The 19245-nt window shown below is 41.7% G+C and overlaps 1 protein-coding gene across 1 annotated transcript in view; it reads left to right on the forward strand.

Annotated features, from left to right (window-relative positions):
* The window catches only part of ERP44 (endoplasmic reticulum protein 44), a 45187-nt gene that overhangs the window by 3498 nt on the left and 22444 nt on the right, over window positions 1-19245 (forward strand). Inside the window, exons 2-3 of the mRNA XM_084307014.1 lie at window positions 14548-14620; window positions 16304-16343. Coding sequence (XP_084163140.1) covers window positions 14548-14620; window positions 16304-16343 — 113 coding nt within the window. The remainder of the gene's footprint in view (window positions 1-14547; window positions 14621-16303; window positions 16344-19245) is intronic.

The following is a 19245-nucleotide window of genomic DNA, read 5'->3' on the forward strand; positions in this document are numbered from 1 at the left end:
ACTGCTGGTGCTTTTTGCGTCTCGTTAGCATGACATCGAGCACCCAAATAGCAAAAATGAAAATTAAATAAGTTGATGTCTTACCTTACTGTTAAATGGGCAATTCACTGCTTGCTGTATCAAAGAGAAAGTGATTTCTGCACAGTTCTGCGGTGTGTAGAGCATATTTCTGTGCACTTGCCTCTCTTTGTGTATTTATAGGAGTCCTGCTCAAAATATTCTGAGTTTGAGCATTAGTCAAAGGCTATAATTGGAGGCAAATTTTAGGCCACTGAGCTTTTATATAATGAGAAGGGCTCCCTGCAAGAATAGCACGGGAGTTTTGAGTTGTCCATCATCTGTCATGCCCTCTGAAGAGTAAATTAGTTGTTAACTGAGGAGCTGTCCCTGGGAATTTGGAGGGGGCGGGCAGGTAGGGGAAGCTTATTGCTCCTGAAACCTGAAATGATTCTTCAAACAGCACACCAAGGCAGCGTTGGAAAATGTAGAGATGAGTTCCTGACAGCATAACGTCAAAGATCCTGTTGCTGGCAGGTGATGCTCCTTATCTTCGTTTCCTTTTGATATCCTTACTTTCTGCTTTGCTTTCTATTTTTTTTGGCAGGGCAGCTTTCTCCAGCAAGACACTGATCCTCGTGCCACTTCCCTGGGAAAACAGTATGCCACTTACTCCTCTTGCTGCACAGCAGTCCTCTCCTTTGTTTTAGCCAAACCTGGTTCTTTTTCAGTGTCTCTCAGGATTATGTGCTGCTATTCAGGAGGAACAATTGTTTACCTTGCAGGCTCTTCTGTAAACCTCGCTTGAAGAGTTTGCGAGCGTTCTGTGGGACTCCTTGGCTTTTTGTTGTTGTTGTTCAAACCTTATTATGTGAGTCTGTTGACTATAGTTTGCTTGAAGGGAGAGAGTTGTCTCGCATGAGAAGAAAATATAAATATATGCTATGAATCTTATAATCATACAGCAGGGCTGTTTCACAAGCTCTTCAGGAGGGTCTAGAGATATCTTCAGGTAATGGATGCTTCAGTAATGGAGTGGTTTTGGATGCATTAGCAATATTTTAAAATATTTTTTTAAGAGTGAGCTCTCAGTGATGTAGAGGAGGAACGTTTGGAAGTTTAAGCTGAAGCAATTTAGTGTGTTGGTGTCAAAGGCTAAGCAATGCTTTCTTTCAAAACTCTAAACTGGAGAGAGAGCTCCCGAGAAACAGAAGAGGTCAGGTGCATTGTATAGGATCAGGAAAGGAGCTGAGAGCGGGATTTCTTGCTGTGGGTTTTACCTTTGCGCTTTCTTCCTCTCTGATGCATCTTCATTCATCAGCAACATGCGAGCAGTTGGTAGAAATGTGACTTCCTTTTTCAAAATAGCAATTCCACCTGCTCAGAAAATACAACTTTTAAAAAGCTCGTAAGAGATTTTTAAAGCTTTGCCTTGAATTTATTGACTTTCAGGTGTTTAATTTTACATTGTTAGGGGTTGTTGTGTAAAGCGGTGGCTGTACTCACCAGGAACTGGGCATATTTTTTCACTTCCATTGGAAGATGCTGCTGTCAGGGTGCTGTGTTTCTGCAAGCCAGGTGCAGGACCCTGTCCGTACTGAATTACACTCTGGTGATGACCAAAACTGGCGAGATGTGTGGCAGAAGAGTTCCATCATTTTTTTCACATGTACAGTTAAACCAAACCTGGGCGCTCCTTCACGCACGTGCTCTGTGTGTACCTTGAGCTTGCAAGGCATTATGTACGCAGCGTGAGGTTTCTGGTAAGCAAAGTGAATCTGATCATCTGTTTTTCAGTGTGGTAAACGTTTGGGGTTTCTTCCCTCCCCTTATTTCTTGATCTACGTTAATTTGTCAAAGCTTTCTCTCTAAAGCCGAAGAGGAGTGGTGAGTCTCACTGCGTTTACCCCCCTGGGGTCAAGCTGTAGACTTTTTTTTTTTTTTTTGATTGCTTCTTCTGGGAGCTCGTTGATCGTGTCACTTGGAAGGAGCTTCTAAAGGTCTTTTGGTCCTACTCCCTGCTCAAAGCAAGACTACCGTAGGTGAGGTTGCTCGGGGTCTTTTCCAGTTGAGAGCTGAATATCTCCAAGGATGGAGGTTCTACAGTCTGAACACCCGTGAAATTGTTGAAAATTTTATCTGAAGAACCTGTTTGGAGTGTCAGCTTGTGTCCTGTCCCCGTGCATCTCTGAGTCTGTCTCTGCCTTCTCTACAACTTGCAACCAGGTAGCAGCAGCTGCAGCTTTCCTTCTTCAGGCTGCACAAGCACAATTATCTCAGCCTCTCTTTGCATATACCCTGTTCTCCAGTCACCGTTCATCTTGGTAGCCTCGTGCTGGACTTCACTCCGTATGTTAACCTCTGTGTGGTACAGACAAACCCCAGACTGGGCAGAATTCTTCAGATGTGGTCCCACAAGGGCCAGTAAAAGGGAAGAATCACTTCCTTTGATCTGCCAGCTCTGCTTTTGCTGAGGCAGCCCACGAGGTGTGCAGTTGGCTGCCTTTGCACGCTGCTGACTGTTGTTCAGCCTGCCCCCCAGCACTGCTCTGTCCCAGGGGACAGCGAAGAGCTGTTTTCTGCCCAGTTGGCTCCCAGCCTGTTTGGGGTTATTCCACCCCAGATGCAGGACTTTGCCCGTGTTGAACTCTGTGAGGTTTCTGTTGGGCTTTGAGAGACTGTGGCCGAAGCTTGTTAACGTCGAGGCAGACAATCTCTGGTATCCTTTCCTCATTTAGTCAGTCATCTTATTACAGAAGACAATCAAATTGGCCAGATTGATTTGCTCTTTCTGAATCTCTGCTGGATGGACACAGCCAGAAGAAAACTTGCCCCTGTAATTGTCCTGGGGACCCAGGAAAACGTCTGGTATCTGCTGTTGTATGTCTGTGCATGTCCAATTTGTTTAATTTGTTTCTAGCTCAGTCTTACCTTGGGCAGTGCTTCCCTTCCACAGTGTTCTGCTACTGGGCTCAGACATCATCAGAAGAAAATGATGGGAAGAAGGTGATGAGTACCTAAGTCTTGTTTTGGGGTCCTTTGCCATTAGGTTCCTTGCTTGTTGAGCAGCAGACCTACAATTTTCTCAGTCTTCCTTTTGTTGCTGTAGAAACCTGCTGTTGACCACTAACATCCCTCTGTAGTTTCAATCCCAGCTGAGCTTGGGCTTTTCTAATTTCTCCTGCCTGCTCCAGCAGTGTTTTTCTGCTCCTACCAAGTACTCCTTCTCCTACCTCTCCCTTCTCTGTACTTCATTTTTCCATTTCTGAACTCATCCACGAGTCCCGTGTTAACCCACGTAGGCCTTCTGCCAGACCTTAATGACTTTTTCTGCAGGTGTTGTTGTTTTTGTGCTTTGAAGAGGTTGTCCTTGAGCATCAGCTGGCTCTCATGGGGCCATTTCCCTCTCGGAGCTGTGTTCCAGGAGTGGACTGAATTGTTAGTGAGATCTGAGTGTCCTGCAGATGACAGATGGGAATTACCACAAGCCCTGATCATTACTGAGGTATAGCTGGAAGCTTTCTCAGCGTGATGAAAAGAAGCACTGGAGCTCCCAAAGGCTTATTTCATGGAAAAAGTGGGCTACTCCATTATGAAGTGTTTGGACAGTGCTCTCAGACATGCGGTTTCATTTTTTGGTAGTCCTGTGCAATTACTTGCTTCACTTCGGGACCAAAATTAAGGATTTGCTAACCTGCCTGGAGATTTTGAGTATATGGTTTGCTGCATTCACTTTGGAAAGGAAGATACTCTCCCTGGCACTGGGGGAGAGACTTTGTTTTTTTTTGCTTTTTTATTTATTTTTTTAATCTCTGAAGCTTTCTGTCCTAAAACGTGTTCATGAAACACAAGCCCAAAGTGGAAAGTGGAGCCCTAGAAATGGAAAACAGTAAACACACTGGTTCCTTGGCAATCCTTGTCTCTCGTCTCGCCTGCCATCAGTGATTCTTGCCTGGTTTTCATGTGTTTTATCGAGGTGCATCCAACAAAAGGTTTGTGAAGATGTCAGTTTGTGCTATGGGGTCTTTTTTGGTTTTAACATTTGTGAAGAGAAGTGGGAAGAAGAGCAATCTGACCTCTGTTGTAAGATAACTGGCAGTGAAGCTTATGTTTCATCTCCAAGTGGATTTACCTGGCAATGGGGCATAAACCTGGAGAGACCTTGTTCATTAGGAGCTCTGCAAGGAAGCACTTCGAAAGGCAAGGCAGAGGTGCCTGTTCCAGTGGTCCTGAAAAAGAAAACAGCAGCTGTGGCAGTGTGTTGCTGTTTCCCATAGCAGTCCTGACTATCAAGTGATGATAAAATTAACTTTTTCAGAAGCTTCACCAAGGGAAAGTGTTTCAGTGATGTACCCCCATTTGTAATCCCGAGAGCTTTTTGTTCCTGTAGTCCCATTGATATCCCCTTTCCTAAATCTTGCTGGAAGTGCTCAGCCCCTCAATTCTTTGCCGGTTACAAAGATTATGGATTTTCATAAATGTGTGTATGAAAATACTTTTTTTTTTTTTTTTTTTTTTCCTCCCCCTTCTCCCTTTTGAGTCGATCCACTTGGGATTTTGGAGAGAATGACTGCGAGACAAACGGGTAGCTTCACAAAGGTAATTAAGACAGTACGTGGTGCGAGGGTGAGCAGTTAGGGGTTCTTTCCTCCTAATGATCTGTTAATTAGTGGAGGGAGCTCAGCCAGTGTGGGGGCCTCTCAGGAATTACCTTTGACTGACATTTCAGACTGCTTTGGTTAAGAACATGTAATTGCAGGGGGGGAGGGCTCTTTATTTTTGTCTTTCTTCTATTTTCAGTGTCAACACAGGCCAGCAGAATTTGCTAAGATGGCACAAAGGTATATACAGGCATGCATATATAAAATTAGCATCACCTAGCTAGTAAGTATTACTCTAAAATAAGCTTGCTACCAGTTCTCGCCGCGCGCCACGTGAAGGTGTTGCTGTTATTTTTAGGACTGCTCTGGAATGCTTGCTTGCAAGTTTCCATGGGAGTTGTCAGCCCGTTGGCATAGTTCGTGCTCCTTGGAGGAGGTGAAGCAGCGGTGGGGTATCCCTATCACGTTCTTCTGTGCATTCCAGAATATCTGTGGCATGTGTCCCATCCCCTGCATTATTTACAGAGTAATCCACAACAAACTCACTGCGTGTGTGCAGCCCCTAGCAGCTGGTTAGGGTCGAAATAGCTCCTGTGCAGCCTGAAATTAGCCACTCACTCTCCAGGCTCTAACTTGCACGTGCAGGTGTGGTCCCAAAGGTGAATTTTTCTGTCTGGGTCCAGGCAGCATTGCTTTAATTAATTTTCTGTAGAAGATAGCGAATTGATCAGTTGTGAAATGTATCTTTTTTCCTCCTTTTGAGAGGTTTTTCAGCTTCCAGTATATAAATTAGAATGCAACTGTGGAGTAAATATTTCTATTACTGCTTATTTGGGAAAAATCCTTGTCCTCTCGTATGCCACTTGAAGGTAGCTAGTAATAAATACCTACCTGAAACATCCAGGCAAAGCATCTGTTACAGGCAAGAAAATGGGTTGCCAGTGAGCTTCAGTACACTGAGATTTGTAGTTTACGTCTCAAAAATGGATGCTTGTGAAGTGTGCGTCACAAATCTGCCTGGAAAGAAATGAAAACAGTCCAAGTAGCTTAAACAAAGGTGATGTTTTAAACGGATTTAGGCTTTTCTAAAAGAGAAGAAGTTGGGAGCTGTGACGTTAAGGGAGTAGGAAGCTGAAGCAGCAACCCCACCTCATATCTTAGAAGGTTGGTGGTTTAGCAGTTGTGAGGTATTCTTCCTTCTTTGGCTTCCCCAGAAGAAGAGGGAGGAGCAGCAGCAGCCCAGGACTGGCTCTCAGATGGTTTTTCATGTAGAAGCTCAAGTTTCATATTCTCAGGGTTATGTTGCAGAGCACTGTATTTGCCTTGGTAGTTGCCCAAAACCTTAACCTCCTGCTGAAACATTCGGAGCTCATCTGAGGGAAGGTGGCACCTCGGTCCTGCTGAAGGAAGAAAAAATCCTATAGCACCAGGACGGTCTCAGTGGTACTGGAAGGACGTGCTGCTGGAAGTTGTCGGCCTGAGGTTGGTAAAAGGGGCTGCTTGGGTGCACGTTCACCTGAGATTGTGGGGTGCAGCGTGGCTGCAAACCCCAGGAGGGTAAGAAGGTCGTTTTAGTTGTCATCCACACGCTCGCTTCCCTGCACCGGGCGTGTTGCTGCTGTAGTTTTGACAGCTGTTGCTCTGAGCATGAAAGAAGGATGGGCCAAATCAAGTTGGCCGGGCTTCCACATTCTTCAGCCAATTTTGTCATTTGGAAATACGGCGAGGCGGCAGCACGAATATGAACAGCACAACTTCAACGCTGGTATCAGACGTGATGTGGCTGCTTGCGTTCCCTTATATTGTCTTTAGAGTTCAAGCACCACATTTTGCTTCCCTTTGGGTGGGGGAGAATGACCCCAGCTGTATTTTTCACTTCTTAAGTGTTTTGGTCTAATGGTCATTTTCACTTTTTTTTTTTTTTTTTTTTTTTTTTTTTTACACAGTGCATTAGCTGCAGATTTTAAAGCAGCTCGGACTCTGCACCTCTGGAGTCACAGGGTTTAATGCTTCATCTTTCAGTGCTGATACAAGTGTGGATATGAATGCTCTGCCTCTAAAACTGGCTTTGTGCTTGCAAATGTGCCCGGGTTTCTTGCTTACTGTTCTTCTGGGTTCTCCTGTGTAGAGCTCCTGAATGCTTCCATCCTCGGAGGAAAGAAAAAAAGGCAGCAACAAGAGCAAAAATCAGACCAAGCAGAGTAGGACCCGTTTCCGAGATGTTGCCACCCAGGATCGTGTGCAGAATGTTAGAGATATGCAAAAGTGCAGATTTCTCGAAGGCTGCGCTTTCAGTATGCCACCTGACTGATATTTTATCTAAATTGCCTCGGAGGTATTTCTGTCATGGAGAGCTAGTTCGTGCGTGTTTATGATAGCCTTTTAATTTGCACTTGAGCAGTTGGTTTCAGTGATTGCTACCTACTTGGAAAACAAGTTCCAGCCTGAAAGGCAAACCTCAATGGGCTTGTCTTTGCTCAAGTTCCATCTTTTTTTGCACCACAAAGAGATAGATAACTGGATGTTTTGGAGCAGAATTGAAAATAGATTGTATTTGCGCTCCTGAATACACGGTTAATGAAAAGATAAGCAACTGAGAGTGAGTAGGTGTTGAAATTGAGTATTTCAGTTGAAAAGGCTTGGTTTTTGTCTTGTCGAGCAATGATACTGATAGGTACTAAAATCTACTGAAGTTAATACTTAACAGGAATTGTGTGTTATTTTTAAAGCAGCGGGATGTGCGTAGGCAGCAGCTGCGGAATAATCTGAAGGAACGAGTGTACGAGCAGGTAGATGAATTTTCTAAGACAGCAAGCAATCGTGTGAGGTCGGAGATGCTGTTTCTGCCAAAACACTACAGCTACTTTCAGTTTCCACCTCTGAGATGACACTTGAAAGAAGAGTTTCTGAGTTGGGTCGCCTCTCCTTCCATAGAACTGCTTAACAGTTTTGGTTTCATTTCCATCGCTGGTCCAAGAAAGGACAGAACAGAGAGGGAACCCTCAGTTGTTGTATGTTCTGCACTGGCCCTGTCCATATCAACTGCAATAAAGGTGAGAAGAAAGACTGTAGATGATCCTAGTGAAGAACAGGGTAGTAGAAGAATGAAGTTGTCGATTTAAAATCTAAGGTCTAAGCTGTACGAACAGTTTTGGTAATGGCTTTTGTGTGCTGTAGCAGTTGCCTTCTCGGAGAACAGGCTTTTCTCCTTGACATAGTGAAAAGGAGTTGGCAAACTTCTGCTCTGCTATCAAAATTCTCTCCTTGGCAAGACCAAGCTACCCTTTATTTTATGTTGCTGGATCATACCTTTTGACAAGTTCAGAAACTTCAGGGTATGGACTTTCAGGACCAGCTGTTGATGTTTAACTTGTGCTAATCTTTCTGGGTATCTCATTCTTTGTACTTTATTCCTTCTTGAAAGTGAATCAACGCGTTGCTGCCAGGTAATCAGAGCGGTTGGTAGCCACGTAAAATAAAGAAAGCAGTGATGGAATGTGAGCTTTTGCCACCCCTTGATTTATTTTTTTTAATTTTTCTTATAAAGCTGCACAAGTTATATTATTTTTCAGGGGAATTCGAGTCTCTTATTAGTAGTAAGCGTGGTAAATAAAATATCTAAAGATTCAGAGTTCTCAGGCAGTTTCCTGGGGTGCTGAATTCATGGCTTTAAAGCTATGAGACGCTGTAGGGTAAGTTGATATTTCGGCAGATGTGAACTACTTGAGATGTTTTTTGTGAAGTAGTGCAGTTGTTCAGACTCCCATTTATACCTTTGGTAGATATATGGGACGCTGCCTGTAATGGGACACTTCACACAAGGAAAACAGCATGTTATGGCCTTCACTGGAGTTTGCCCTTTTCCCTCTGGGTCAAGAAGGGAAGCAAGTCAAAGTTAGAGAAGAGTTGAACTGAAAATGACTTCGAGGTCTTATCTCTGTGACATTTTTTTAAACACGCCTTGTGTCAGTTTTGAGCCCTGACTCCAGCATTTCTTTAAAAGACGATGATCCTTAGAGTTGTGCCCAGAGACCTGAGCTCTAAAGCTGTGCTTAGATAGATGCATGGGGCTGCTGTTCACAGCCTTATGGAAAAAATGTGTTGACTTGCACATTTTGATAGCGAGCTTTTAATTTTCTGCTCTGCAATGGACTTTTTGAGCGAACATATTGAGTCCTGTAATAGGAATGCACAAGCTGTTGGGAGGTAAATTTACCCCGTGTTACAGGGGGCCTTCAGTGCTATGGTAACAAGCCACTGAGATACCTCTTTGGCTGTGAATCCTTCCCAGCTGTAAAGGGCATGATGTTTATCAGGTAAAAAATTGTTCTGCAAACTTAGATATACGTCACGGCGATCATTGTTTAGTATTTTGAGTTAACGTGGTTATGTCACTGATAATAACAGATAATACCTTTATAAAAACCCCGTTTGATGGGCAGAAGGAGGGGTGGCAGCCTTCAGTTGGTCTGAATTATGAAAATGTTCAGGTGTGCCCTGGAATACGGCAATGACAATTAAGGCACTCTGCTGAGGGGGTGAGTTACAGTCTCTTTTCCCTGATTTTCCCCCGGCATGCTGTGTTTACTGCTGCCTGCCCCTGCTCCGGACGCTGTGCTTCATTGCAGAGCTGCTGGGAACACAACCAGTGGGACGTTCCTGATGGATGGCTCCGAAGCCAAACTTCAGGAGCTCTTACAATGCCTGTCAACTTCAGCTCCGCTTTCCCCCGGGATTCCTTTCAATTTGTAGCATCCTGCAGCAGGCTGTAAACCCATCTGCTTCCCCTCGCCTGTGAGTTTCATGCAGATCTCGGAGCAGCGGCAGATAAGCAGCGTGCATAAAGGAAACGTATTTGGGGACTGGAAGGCAGCTGCGGAGTCCTGTGGGGCCGAGGCTTCAGGTAGTAACTGCAACGTGTCAGGCTGGATTAGAGGTAGGACGGAGCTGGTTGCCAAACATAAAATGATTTTGTGGAAGGGGAGAGAGAGGCGGTTTCGACGTGTGCCTGTAGGATTTCCCAGCAGAAAGGGCTAGATGGGAAGTTTAGCAAGTGAAAATGAAGGCTGGTCTTGTTGGCTGCCTTGCAGCTGTAGTGCTAATTAGAAATCATAGTGCTCCAAGAGTAGGTTTTCTGTGTTTTTCATATGGCTTGCTCTGGAAGTGAGGAGCTCCGTTTCGTTATGTGAATTAACAGCAGAAATAACCGAAAAGCTGAAATACACCAGAACTGTTTTTCCCTTTTCTTGCAGGTTTAAGATTGTGCCCTGTTAGTTAAACTGCCCCTTGTGCAAGAAAATGGTGGGTAACGTGCAATGAATTTGGGAAGGAGATGCCACTAAACCTCCAGGCCTGCTTCCCCTGTCTGGCTAGAGCTGAAAGCACTAATTGCGAAGAGTAAAATGTTGATAAAAGCTTTACCTAAACCTCCCGAATGACCAGCGGGCTTCATTAATTGGGTGTGTGCTACTGAGCAGCAGCGCTGTCGGCAGCACAGCCATTTAAATGGCGAGCATTTTCATTTCCTTTTTGGAAAAGGGATCTGAAACGTGGCATTTGAAGTCGGAGAGGGCTGCCTCTGAGGGGCTGCGGGGTGAGTGGGATGGGTTGGGTCCAGGCCTGCTGTTTTACGTAAGGCGGCTTGTGCAGCGCTTTGCCATAATGTCAGCGGAGGACAATGTTGCCTTTTGGGCAGTGCTTTGAGGTCTGGTGTTAGAAAAATCCAAAATGTCAGCTGAAGTGGAGTTACTTCTCAGAAACAAATAAATAATGCTCCTGCCAGGAGCTGCTCCAACTTGCAGCGAATTGTTTCGCTGCGAGTTTGTCCCCTCCTGCGGCCCTGGCTGGTTCTTTTCACCATTCAGCGTGTGGTTCGGGGGATAAGTTCAAAAGAAACCCCTGTGATATTGCTGCGTAATTTCTTAACAGATTTCCTCACAACTGAAGAAAGTGGGTCAGACCTGCTAGGGTTTCTGTACCAGCCGAACTTCCCAGTGAAAACAAGCACAGCGTTATCTTCAGAGACTTCCAGGAAGCAGGGCTGATCCATTCCGGCCACGTTTGGCAGGGTTACTGAGGACGAAAGGAGCAAATAAACATACACAAGTGTCATCTCCTTTTCCCTCTGCCCTTATCAACTAAGTTTTATCTTCGCCAATGCATTGTTCAGTTCCTGACTTTTTTTTCCTCAGCAGTGCATTCATTCTGTAAGCGTATACATAGTTTCTACCCTTGCTTTTTTAGTCCACATTTTTTCACATTTTTCTATAGAGATCGAGTAACTTATAAACGCAGTCATCCAACTTTTGCAGTTTCAAGTATTTAGAATTTAAATATCCTACAAATCTATATTTTTGACAGATTTCCTTTTGAGTTGGTTCTGCCAGATTCCTTCACTCAGTTCGTAGCTCCCATGCAGTGCAAGTTGGTTGGAAAACTTTCCCTGGTTCCAAATGTGAACAGTTACTTGTGTGCATCTGGTGTAGGCCAGTGGAATACTAAATTTGCATTTAAAAGTTTGGAAAAAAAACTTGTGTTGTTTTTTCAGCTACAGTTTTTCAGAACTTAAGTTCAATGCCTGCTTTAAAGTGTCCAACTGATGTTCAGAAACATTTTCCTCAAAAATATCGTATTTTCTGTCCCTGTGTATCATTCACAGGCTTCAGCAAAGGGTAGAACATATTCTCAAAGCTGTGCAGCTGCTTAACAATTTAAATACGAATTTATATCCCTGCGTGTTAAATATTAATGTAGTAATATCACAAACCATCTCGCATCTCTGGGGACGGCGACATTACTGGGTCAAAAGGGTGTGCTTTGTTCCTTACAGGCATTGTACCTCGATGAAAGCATCAGCTGAAGTGAGTCTCCTGTCTCACTTCATTGGTATTTCTGATATTTCTGAATTTTGGTAAAATTGGTATTTCTGAAAAGAAAGTTGTTTTTTTTCTCCTTAACTCTGTGTACTTACCGTGAAGGTTTTGGCACCCACAGTTATTCAGTTGGTATAAAACATTGAAGAATATACTTATATTTTGACGAAATAGATATTTTCATATTTCTAGTGGGGAAAAAAGTATTTCAATCCTCTCATATTTGCGTAGCTTTGGGGGAATTAAGTTCTTAGTCTCAGTGTTTTTCTCCCCCTCTTTCATATGGAGGGGCAATAGGATCTACAGCTTGATCTCACTTTCATCTTCAATATATGGAGATGACTGAAGTCTTTGTTTCGGTACTCGCAGCTTGCACCACATTTTTCTGCAAATAAGAATTAAGAAAGCAGTGAAAATTTTTATTTGTGCTATAAAGAAGTGCTAGGTTAATTTGCTTTTTCCTGTACGTAGCACAGGATCCAGCAGAGGACTTTATTGGTTAGTAAGCCCTGCACTTTGACTGTGCAGGTAAATATTTGCACTGAAAGTTAAGGTGTATTGTAGCAGTCCACAAATGAAACTACAGTTCCCATTCTGTCTACCTGCTAAGTAACACAGCCTGTTTCCTGATGGCAAACATAACATGGATAAGTATAATGTTTAATTTATGTTTAGTTCATCCTATTAGATGAGATTAATGTTGCTGCTGTAAAATCGTATTAGAAAAAGCCAAGTTGTTTAAGGAACTGATATCTTACCCATTTGGTACGTTAAGAAAACATAAAATCTGAGGCTCCTGTGGAAATATTTTTTCCAAAACCTGCTGCAGGCGTTCGTTTGAAGTTCCCTCTGTCTAGAGGCTTGTGTGAATTTTTTTGTGTAAGCAAGCACTGCAGGGCAGGTCAGCCCTGTAACCTTAAAGCATACAGCCAGAGGGTTTCGAGACCTCACAGGGCAGCTGAAACCCTGCAATCCGCAGAGGAATTTGTGGTCACCTGCGGTTAGATGAGATGACAGCCAGCAAAAGGAATATTGGGTCATACTATTTGTTAGGTAAGATAATAGTCTAACTGGTACTGTTAATCATTGCTGCTGCTTCAGTTATACACGTGTTATATCTAACCTAACACTTCCAGCTTGAGTGTACCAAAAAAAAGTCCGCTAGCTCATTCGCCCGCTTAGCTGTCCTCTCTTCTTGCTGGTCAGCGACACAGCATCGTCAAAGGTACTTCCCCAGCACTGACCTGCCACGACTTGTGCAGCTCAGAGGTTGTTTAATGAGATGTTTCTGAGCAGATGGTGTTGTTCTGCAGTTGGTTTTGGACATGGACCTTACAGCTCATCCACTACTTCTGTTCATAGGCAGTCATGGTAAAACCAACCCTTAGACATTTGTGCCTGGCAGAATTCAGGTGCCACAGAACGAGGCAAATGCTTCCAGAAGTCATAGACTTGTGTTTAATAATGTCCAGTTGTCATTGCTTTTCCCTTGCTAAGTATTTTCTTCTACAGAAGCTGGTGAGGCGTCAGCCTGTAGTGTAAGATGGACTCTGTCTGCAACCCAGCAGCTTCTAGTTAGGAAATAGGAAAGGATCAGTGTCTTTACTGGCAAGAATTTAGTGATCCACAGATCCGAAGGAATTGAAAATCACTGCTGGAAACCTCACCTGCGTGCCACGTACAATGATAGTTTCTGACTTATCGACAACGTCTCTCTGCAAAAGACTGCCACAATTTCTTAAGCTGATTGTAATGAGAGAAGACATCCACCGCGTCTGGTGTTTTTGAGAAGTCAATGTTTGATAAGCATTGGCAACAAGTGCTAGCAAACTTGATGTTTGACATGGAGTTAGTCTTTTGATAAGTTGTAGACAGCATCAAAGAAAAGAGTGCCCTGGGGGCTTGCTGCTTGTAATTGTTTCCTAAATCTGTCACACCCGTAGCTGCTCAGCCACTGGCATGGTCTTAGAATAGGAGAGGTGTTGAGCTCTTCCATAAACACAGAGATCCTTGTATCACAATGCTCCAGTTTCTCTCCATGGTGTGATTTGAATGTCATTTGTTTCCTGCTATTTTTTTCCTCAGTGTCTTTGGTAAAACCAACCATGTCTGCCTGTCTAGGCTTAAGCAGAGTTTCTTTGCAGCTGCCGGGACCAAACCTAAGGCTCTGCTCTCTACGTGATTCCTTGACCTCTATGCCTTCCTGTCAATTTTCTACTGAAAACCTTCCTTTCCCTTTCGTATTGTCTCTGCCAGCCAAAGGATCGTAGGCTTACTGAAGAGCAGGGTGAAAGGCCCCTCAGTGGAGCAGTCCAGGCCCTGGCCCTGCATGGAGAAGGGCTGACTTTCTGGCCAGGGGTTATTCGAGCACAAAACATTCATGTCCCAGTCAAGAGTTTGTGCTGTCCTGCTCAAAAACTTCCACACCTAACTCTTCTGAAGTGAAAGCGAGGTGTAACTTGCTGAGATAGACCAGCAACTTCAACCCCTGTCTTCCCCCACTGCATTTTGAGGTGGAAGAGCACTGCCAATGGCAGTGAATATGAGAGCGTGCTTTTCCCTAAGGCTGGGTGTTGCTGGGGTAGTTGCATTAAGAACAATCCATGAGTTGCTTCCTAATTGGAGAACTCACATCAGCCTGATCATTCAGTTTTTATTTAAAAATAAATAAATAAATAAAACAAAAAAACTGGTGTCTCTGTGCCGGTGACATGCTGGGCCTACGCACTTGTGCAAGATTGTTATGTGGCTAAAATGTGGGTTTCGTTTCCTCAGAACACAATTATGAGGGAAAATTTTTCTTAAAGGTACAAAAACTGCCTGTAATATTTTTGCCAACACAGTAGACAATCATATGAAGAGAGTACCAGTTTTGCTTTAACTTTGTAAGAATGTTTTATCTGTAAATAAAGTTTATTTGTCGCAGTGCTATCATCTGAAATGCTTGGTCTGACTTGCAGTTATTCTTACTGCTTGTTCCTCTTCAGCTTTTGAAGCACGGTGTTTAAAACCTTAGGTACATAACTACTTTATTGTTGAAACTTTACATACCTTACTGGTTTGTTTTCTCTTTTTAGGTGTCTTGGCTTTTTAATCCAACAAGAAGCGAAATAACAAGTCTAGATAGTGGAAATATAGATGACATTTTAAGTGAGTACTTTGAATTTTTTTTATTTTTTTTTTTTTACTTTAATATGTCTACAGTCACTTACCTGCGAGAATCTTGCAATGTTATTAGATAAATAACATGCGTACCCTAGCCTTGGAAATACGGATTGCAGTCTGCATAGAAGTTCTAAATACCTGTGATCAAAATTAGCTGTCTGAAGCAATGTATCACTTACCAGATTACTTCACTGTAATCTAAATGAGAACGTAGGCTAAGAAGAATACCTGGTGTCTTGTTTGCAGATGGGAGCACTTGATTACATAACCAAAACCTGTCAAAAGAACGTTTTAAGAGTTCTCAGAAAACAGCAGCAAGTGAAACCCTTGCTGGTAGTGCCCTTAAGTGCCTTGCTTGTTCAGCTGTGCTTTTTCTGAGGTTAAGCATTGTCTTGATTTCTAGTGCCTCACAGGAAGGAGACACATAAATTAGTATTTCAATTACTGTCTTAAACCGATGTCTATTCCTTGTCTGAAACCTTTTTGCCTGAAAAGCACACAATTTGCCTGTCTAGTTGTCTTCATATGAATGAAGAAAAGCAGAAACCCTTCTCTACTACCCACCTACTGCTTTAAATATTTCATCGGTTATGGATAACCCTAAACTTCTCCATGCCCTGAATTTTCATTAATTTCCTGTTTACCACTTGCTTTCCTTGCTGATTATGAAAATCCTAAAGCCATACCTTAGTACAAACTGTAGTTTTTTCCCAGCCTTCTCAAAAAGTCCCTCTTCTAGCATGTTGTCTTTTACAGGCTGTTCTTAGCATCTTCATCTTTGCTTGTAGCTGCTTCGTAACTTTGTCAATGGTGCGAATTTATCTAGCAACATGAGTGCTTTGTGAAGTTGTGTGACTGATGTTCTATAGTTCTAGCACTTCGCTCAATTTTATTTCAATATCTAGTCCATTACTAGTAATAAAAATCAGTTTACAGCATGGTTATTGTATTGTGTAAAGATCACGGTTTATTACAGAGTAGGGTATTAAAGTGTGTGTCCTAGTTCTGATATATTTTCCCTTTTTTTTTGAATTGTAGAATGATGTATAGAGCATTATTTTGCTACCTTAGCATATATACCTTTAGTGTTACTTCTTTTTTCAAGCCTCCCTTAGTATTGGGGAGGTTTGGGGTGTTGAAACTTTGTCACCTTTTGCCATAGTATCCACCTCTTCAGCAAGTCAGGCAGCTTTAGACAGATCAGAGCAAGTTGCACAGGCAGCCTGCAAGTTGTCATTCTTCTCACCCGAAGAGCTAACGCTTAACGCTTCAGCTTTTAACTTTTTCTTCTAACACTTAAGAACACACCATATAATGCTTGAGAGCTACTAGAGTACAGCTTCTGGGTTTGAGTGCGTTAATTGACTTACTTTTGGTCTCCTGTGTCATTTACTATTGTGTCTTAAGAATTGACGTCTTTAATATCTAATATATCAATAAAGTCAATAAAATACTTGACTGGAGGCCTCTTTCATCACTTTCCCACATGCTATAGATTATATTTCAGATAAGATTTATCCTAGCAGTTTTCTAGTGGATTGTGCGCTGAATAATCTAGAAATATTAGTTCTTATGGTTTGTTTGCATATTTGTTATGATCTTAGATTGAAGTGCTAAGAAGTTTGCCTCACAATGTGACGTTGAATTCTTTTCTTCTTCCCTTCCCAGACAATGCAGATGTTGCTTTAGTTAATTTTTATGCTGATTGGTAAGTTGCATAAGTATTTTCTTTTTCTTCCCCCCTGTGTTTAAACTTTTGCCTGTTGAAAACTGTCATGTTTGGCGCTGGTATCCTAATTAAAGATACAGTGGTTTGTCACTTTCAAACTGGATCTCTCTTTTTTTTTTTTGTTTGGTTTTGTCTTGATTACTTCCCCTTCTGCTGTTCTGCCACCTTTTGTTTCATTCAGGGCCTCCGTGAGAGAAAAAAGGGTTACGTGGCAGTAAGGAATAACACATTATGTGATTGTGTGGTGGCTTTTTTGTTTGTTTGTTTTTCTCTTCTCACAGCAAGAGAAGTTTCATTAATTTTTTGTCTCTTGAATATTTTGGGTACTAGCATATGTTAATTTTTATTTTTCTTAAGAGTCACTCCCATTCATACATACTAGTAAACAAAAAGCCTGAAATTACATTAAAAATCAAATTCGTCTCTAGTATGGAAGGCCTTCCAAGTGAGAACTAGAGAATTGAGGGATGAAATCTGAGCAACTAGACAAGGAAAAAGTTTGGGCTGAGGCATTATGAAAGACATACTTAGCTGGAGCTGTGTAATTGGATTTTTCTTTAATCTTGCCTGTAAAATTGTTGTTAGAATTAATTTAAGCACCCATGCCCTATTTTTTTTTTTTTAATTGTGTTCGAAGTAATTTTGAATGTTATGTTCCAGCATTAATACTTCTCAAGGAACCTTTAACAAGGGGGAAAACAGAAAAATATTCAGGGGAAATAGAATTTAACATGCAAATTAATATGGAAAATGAGGTCAGAGAAATAAATCACTTTCTCCCTTCCTTGTTTAAAGTAAATAGCTTTATAATGTAAACCAATACATAAACCAAAGTATTATTATATTTTAAATATTCTGCTTGCTGTTTTGCTTTGTGTGCACAAAATGTTGGCCATCAGAATCAAATATCATCGAAGGGGATTAAACTTCTAATTCCTTTCACCTCTGTGACATTCCACTGTATGTCAAAGTCTGTAGGTCCATATGGCCTAGCAGTAGCAAGCACACCATTTTAAAAGAAAAATTACCAGTTTGCCTTTACTGATAATTCATTTAGGCGATTTGTGTTAATTTAAATTCATTTTTAAAAGTGATTTTGAAAAATTAATACCTGGTCTTTTCATATAGACTGAAGTTCTCAGTGAAGAAGTTTTTAATGTCTTCATTTAAACTTTCCATAAAGATAGAGATTATACCAAACTAAATCAGTTTAATAACCTTTGTATATGCCTCTGCCATTTTATAGACTATTTTTATGTTCAATTAGTTTGCATCTGTTCATTTGGTACTGCAATTTCTATTGATATGAGGCACATTTAAACCGATAGAATTTTTATGTAGAGAGATTGCATTCATTTACCAAGCAAATTGCTTGAGATTTCTTTCTTTATAATGATGGTACAACTAACTAGGTATAAGTAAGTAATTAGCTCTGATCTCTTACCTGTTCTGTATAGAATTGTACATTGAAGGCTGCCTTTAAATAAAACTTTTAGTATGGTTATTTTCAGACTGTGGTCTGCAGATCCCTCACAGATGATAGACTACTTCTTGGTTATGTTTAATAAAATCTTTTGAAAAGCAAACCTAATGAGAGTAATTCTAATACACTAAAAAAATGTTTGGATTTTGCAGAAGACAAATTGCAGGAGACTATTTTAGGACTTGATCTAGCAATATAATAAAGTCTTATTTTAGGACCATGTTAGCACAGCCCCTGCTGCACTCCCTGCTGTGGTCAGATCCTTTCTATAGCAGGTTCGCTTTGAATTTAAAGTTGTGTGTTCGTTTTCAAGTCGATTCACTAGTCGATAACAGGCTATAAATTTAAAATATTACAACCTTAATGATGTTCGTTGTATGTAGGCCTTCGGGGTAACCCCCCTAATATTGTGTACTGCCAACCTATGGCATAAATGAATTGAATGAGAATGGATCAGCTTTGTTGATGTAGATGCTCTGCTGTAAGAATGGAGGACAACAAGGGGTTAAGTTGTATGCAACACATCCATGCTACATAAATGTGTAATGTACAGTTGTGCTGGCCAGAGTCAGATTTGCCTTAGAAGATGAGCCTAAGCCCTGTTTGTATTTCTAGAGCAAAACCTGCCTCTACACTTGGAATGTTTCCTGCTCTGGGCAGTGTTTCAGAGTGGGCTGGTTTATTGCAGGTTTGCTTTAAGATGCTGTGGTGTGAGGTCTCATGCTGACAACTTCCACAGTGCTGTTGTGTGTGTGTGTCTTCAATTTAAAATTCTGCGATGTATTTAGCAGAACAGTTTATAAAGTTGCTTTATTGACATATTAATAATGAACTCGTGCACTAGTGTTACCATAACCTCCCCAAAACCACCAAAACATCTGGGGCCTCTTTCACCGACCAACATCTACAGCCTTTTTCGTGGTCAGAAAGAGGATTTGCTTCAAAAGCTGACATGGCTGGAAGAAGGGTCCCATGTATTATTACTTTTTTATTCATAGTGATCTATTAACAGTCTGTGTAAGTACTAGGCATAATTTCCACCAAATTCAAGCAATAAAATAATAAGCAACACTTCTGTTGTTGACCCATGTAAAGTTCTCTCTGATATTTCTTGAAGGTGTTTGTTGGTGAATATTTTAATCTCAACAGCCCAAGTCTTTTTACTAGATTTTTGAAACTCCTTCCCCACAGATAATTCAGTTAGAAAAACAAAGTTTTAGAACAAACTTTCTAAATAGAATGTATTTTCTGAAGACTTACAATTGTCTAATGTTGTTTCTTAAGCTGATAAATCAGGGACACATCTTGAATTGCTTTTTTTTTTTTCCCCCACCTGAGTTATTGAAGTTACTTTTGAACCTACTTTTATCCAATCAGTTACTGGCATGATCACCAGTA

Source organism: Netta rufina (assembly GCF_964035555.1).
Source record: "Netta rufina genome assembly, chromosome: 2".
In the NCBI taxonomy this organism is placed as follows: Eukaryota; Metazoa; Chordata; class Aves; order Anseriformes; family Anatidae; genus Netta; species Netta rufina.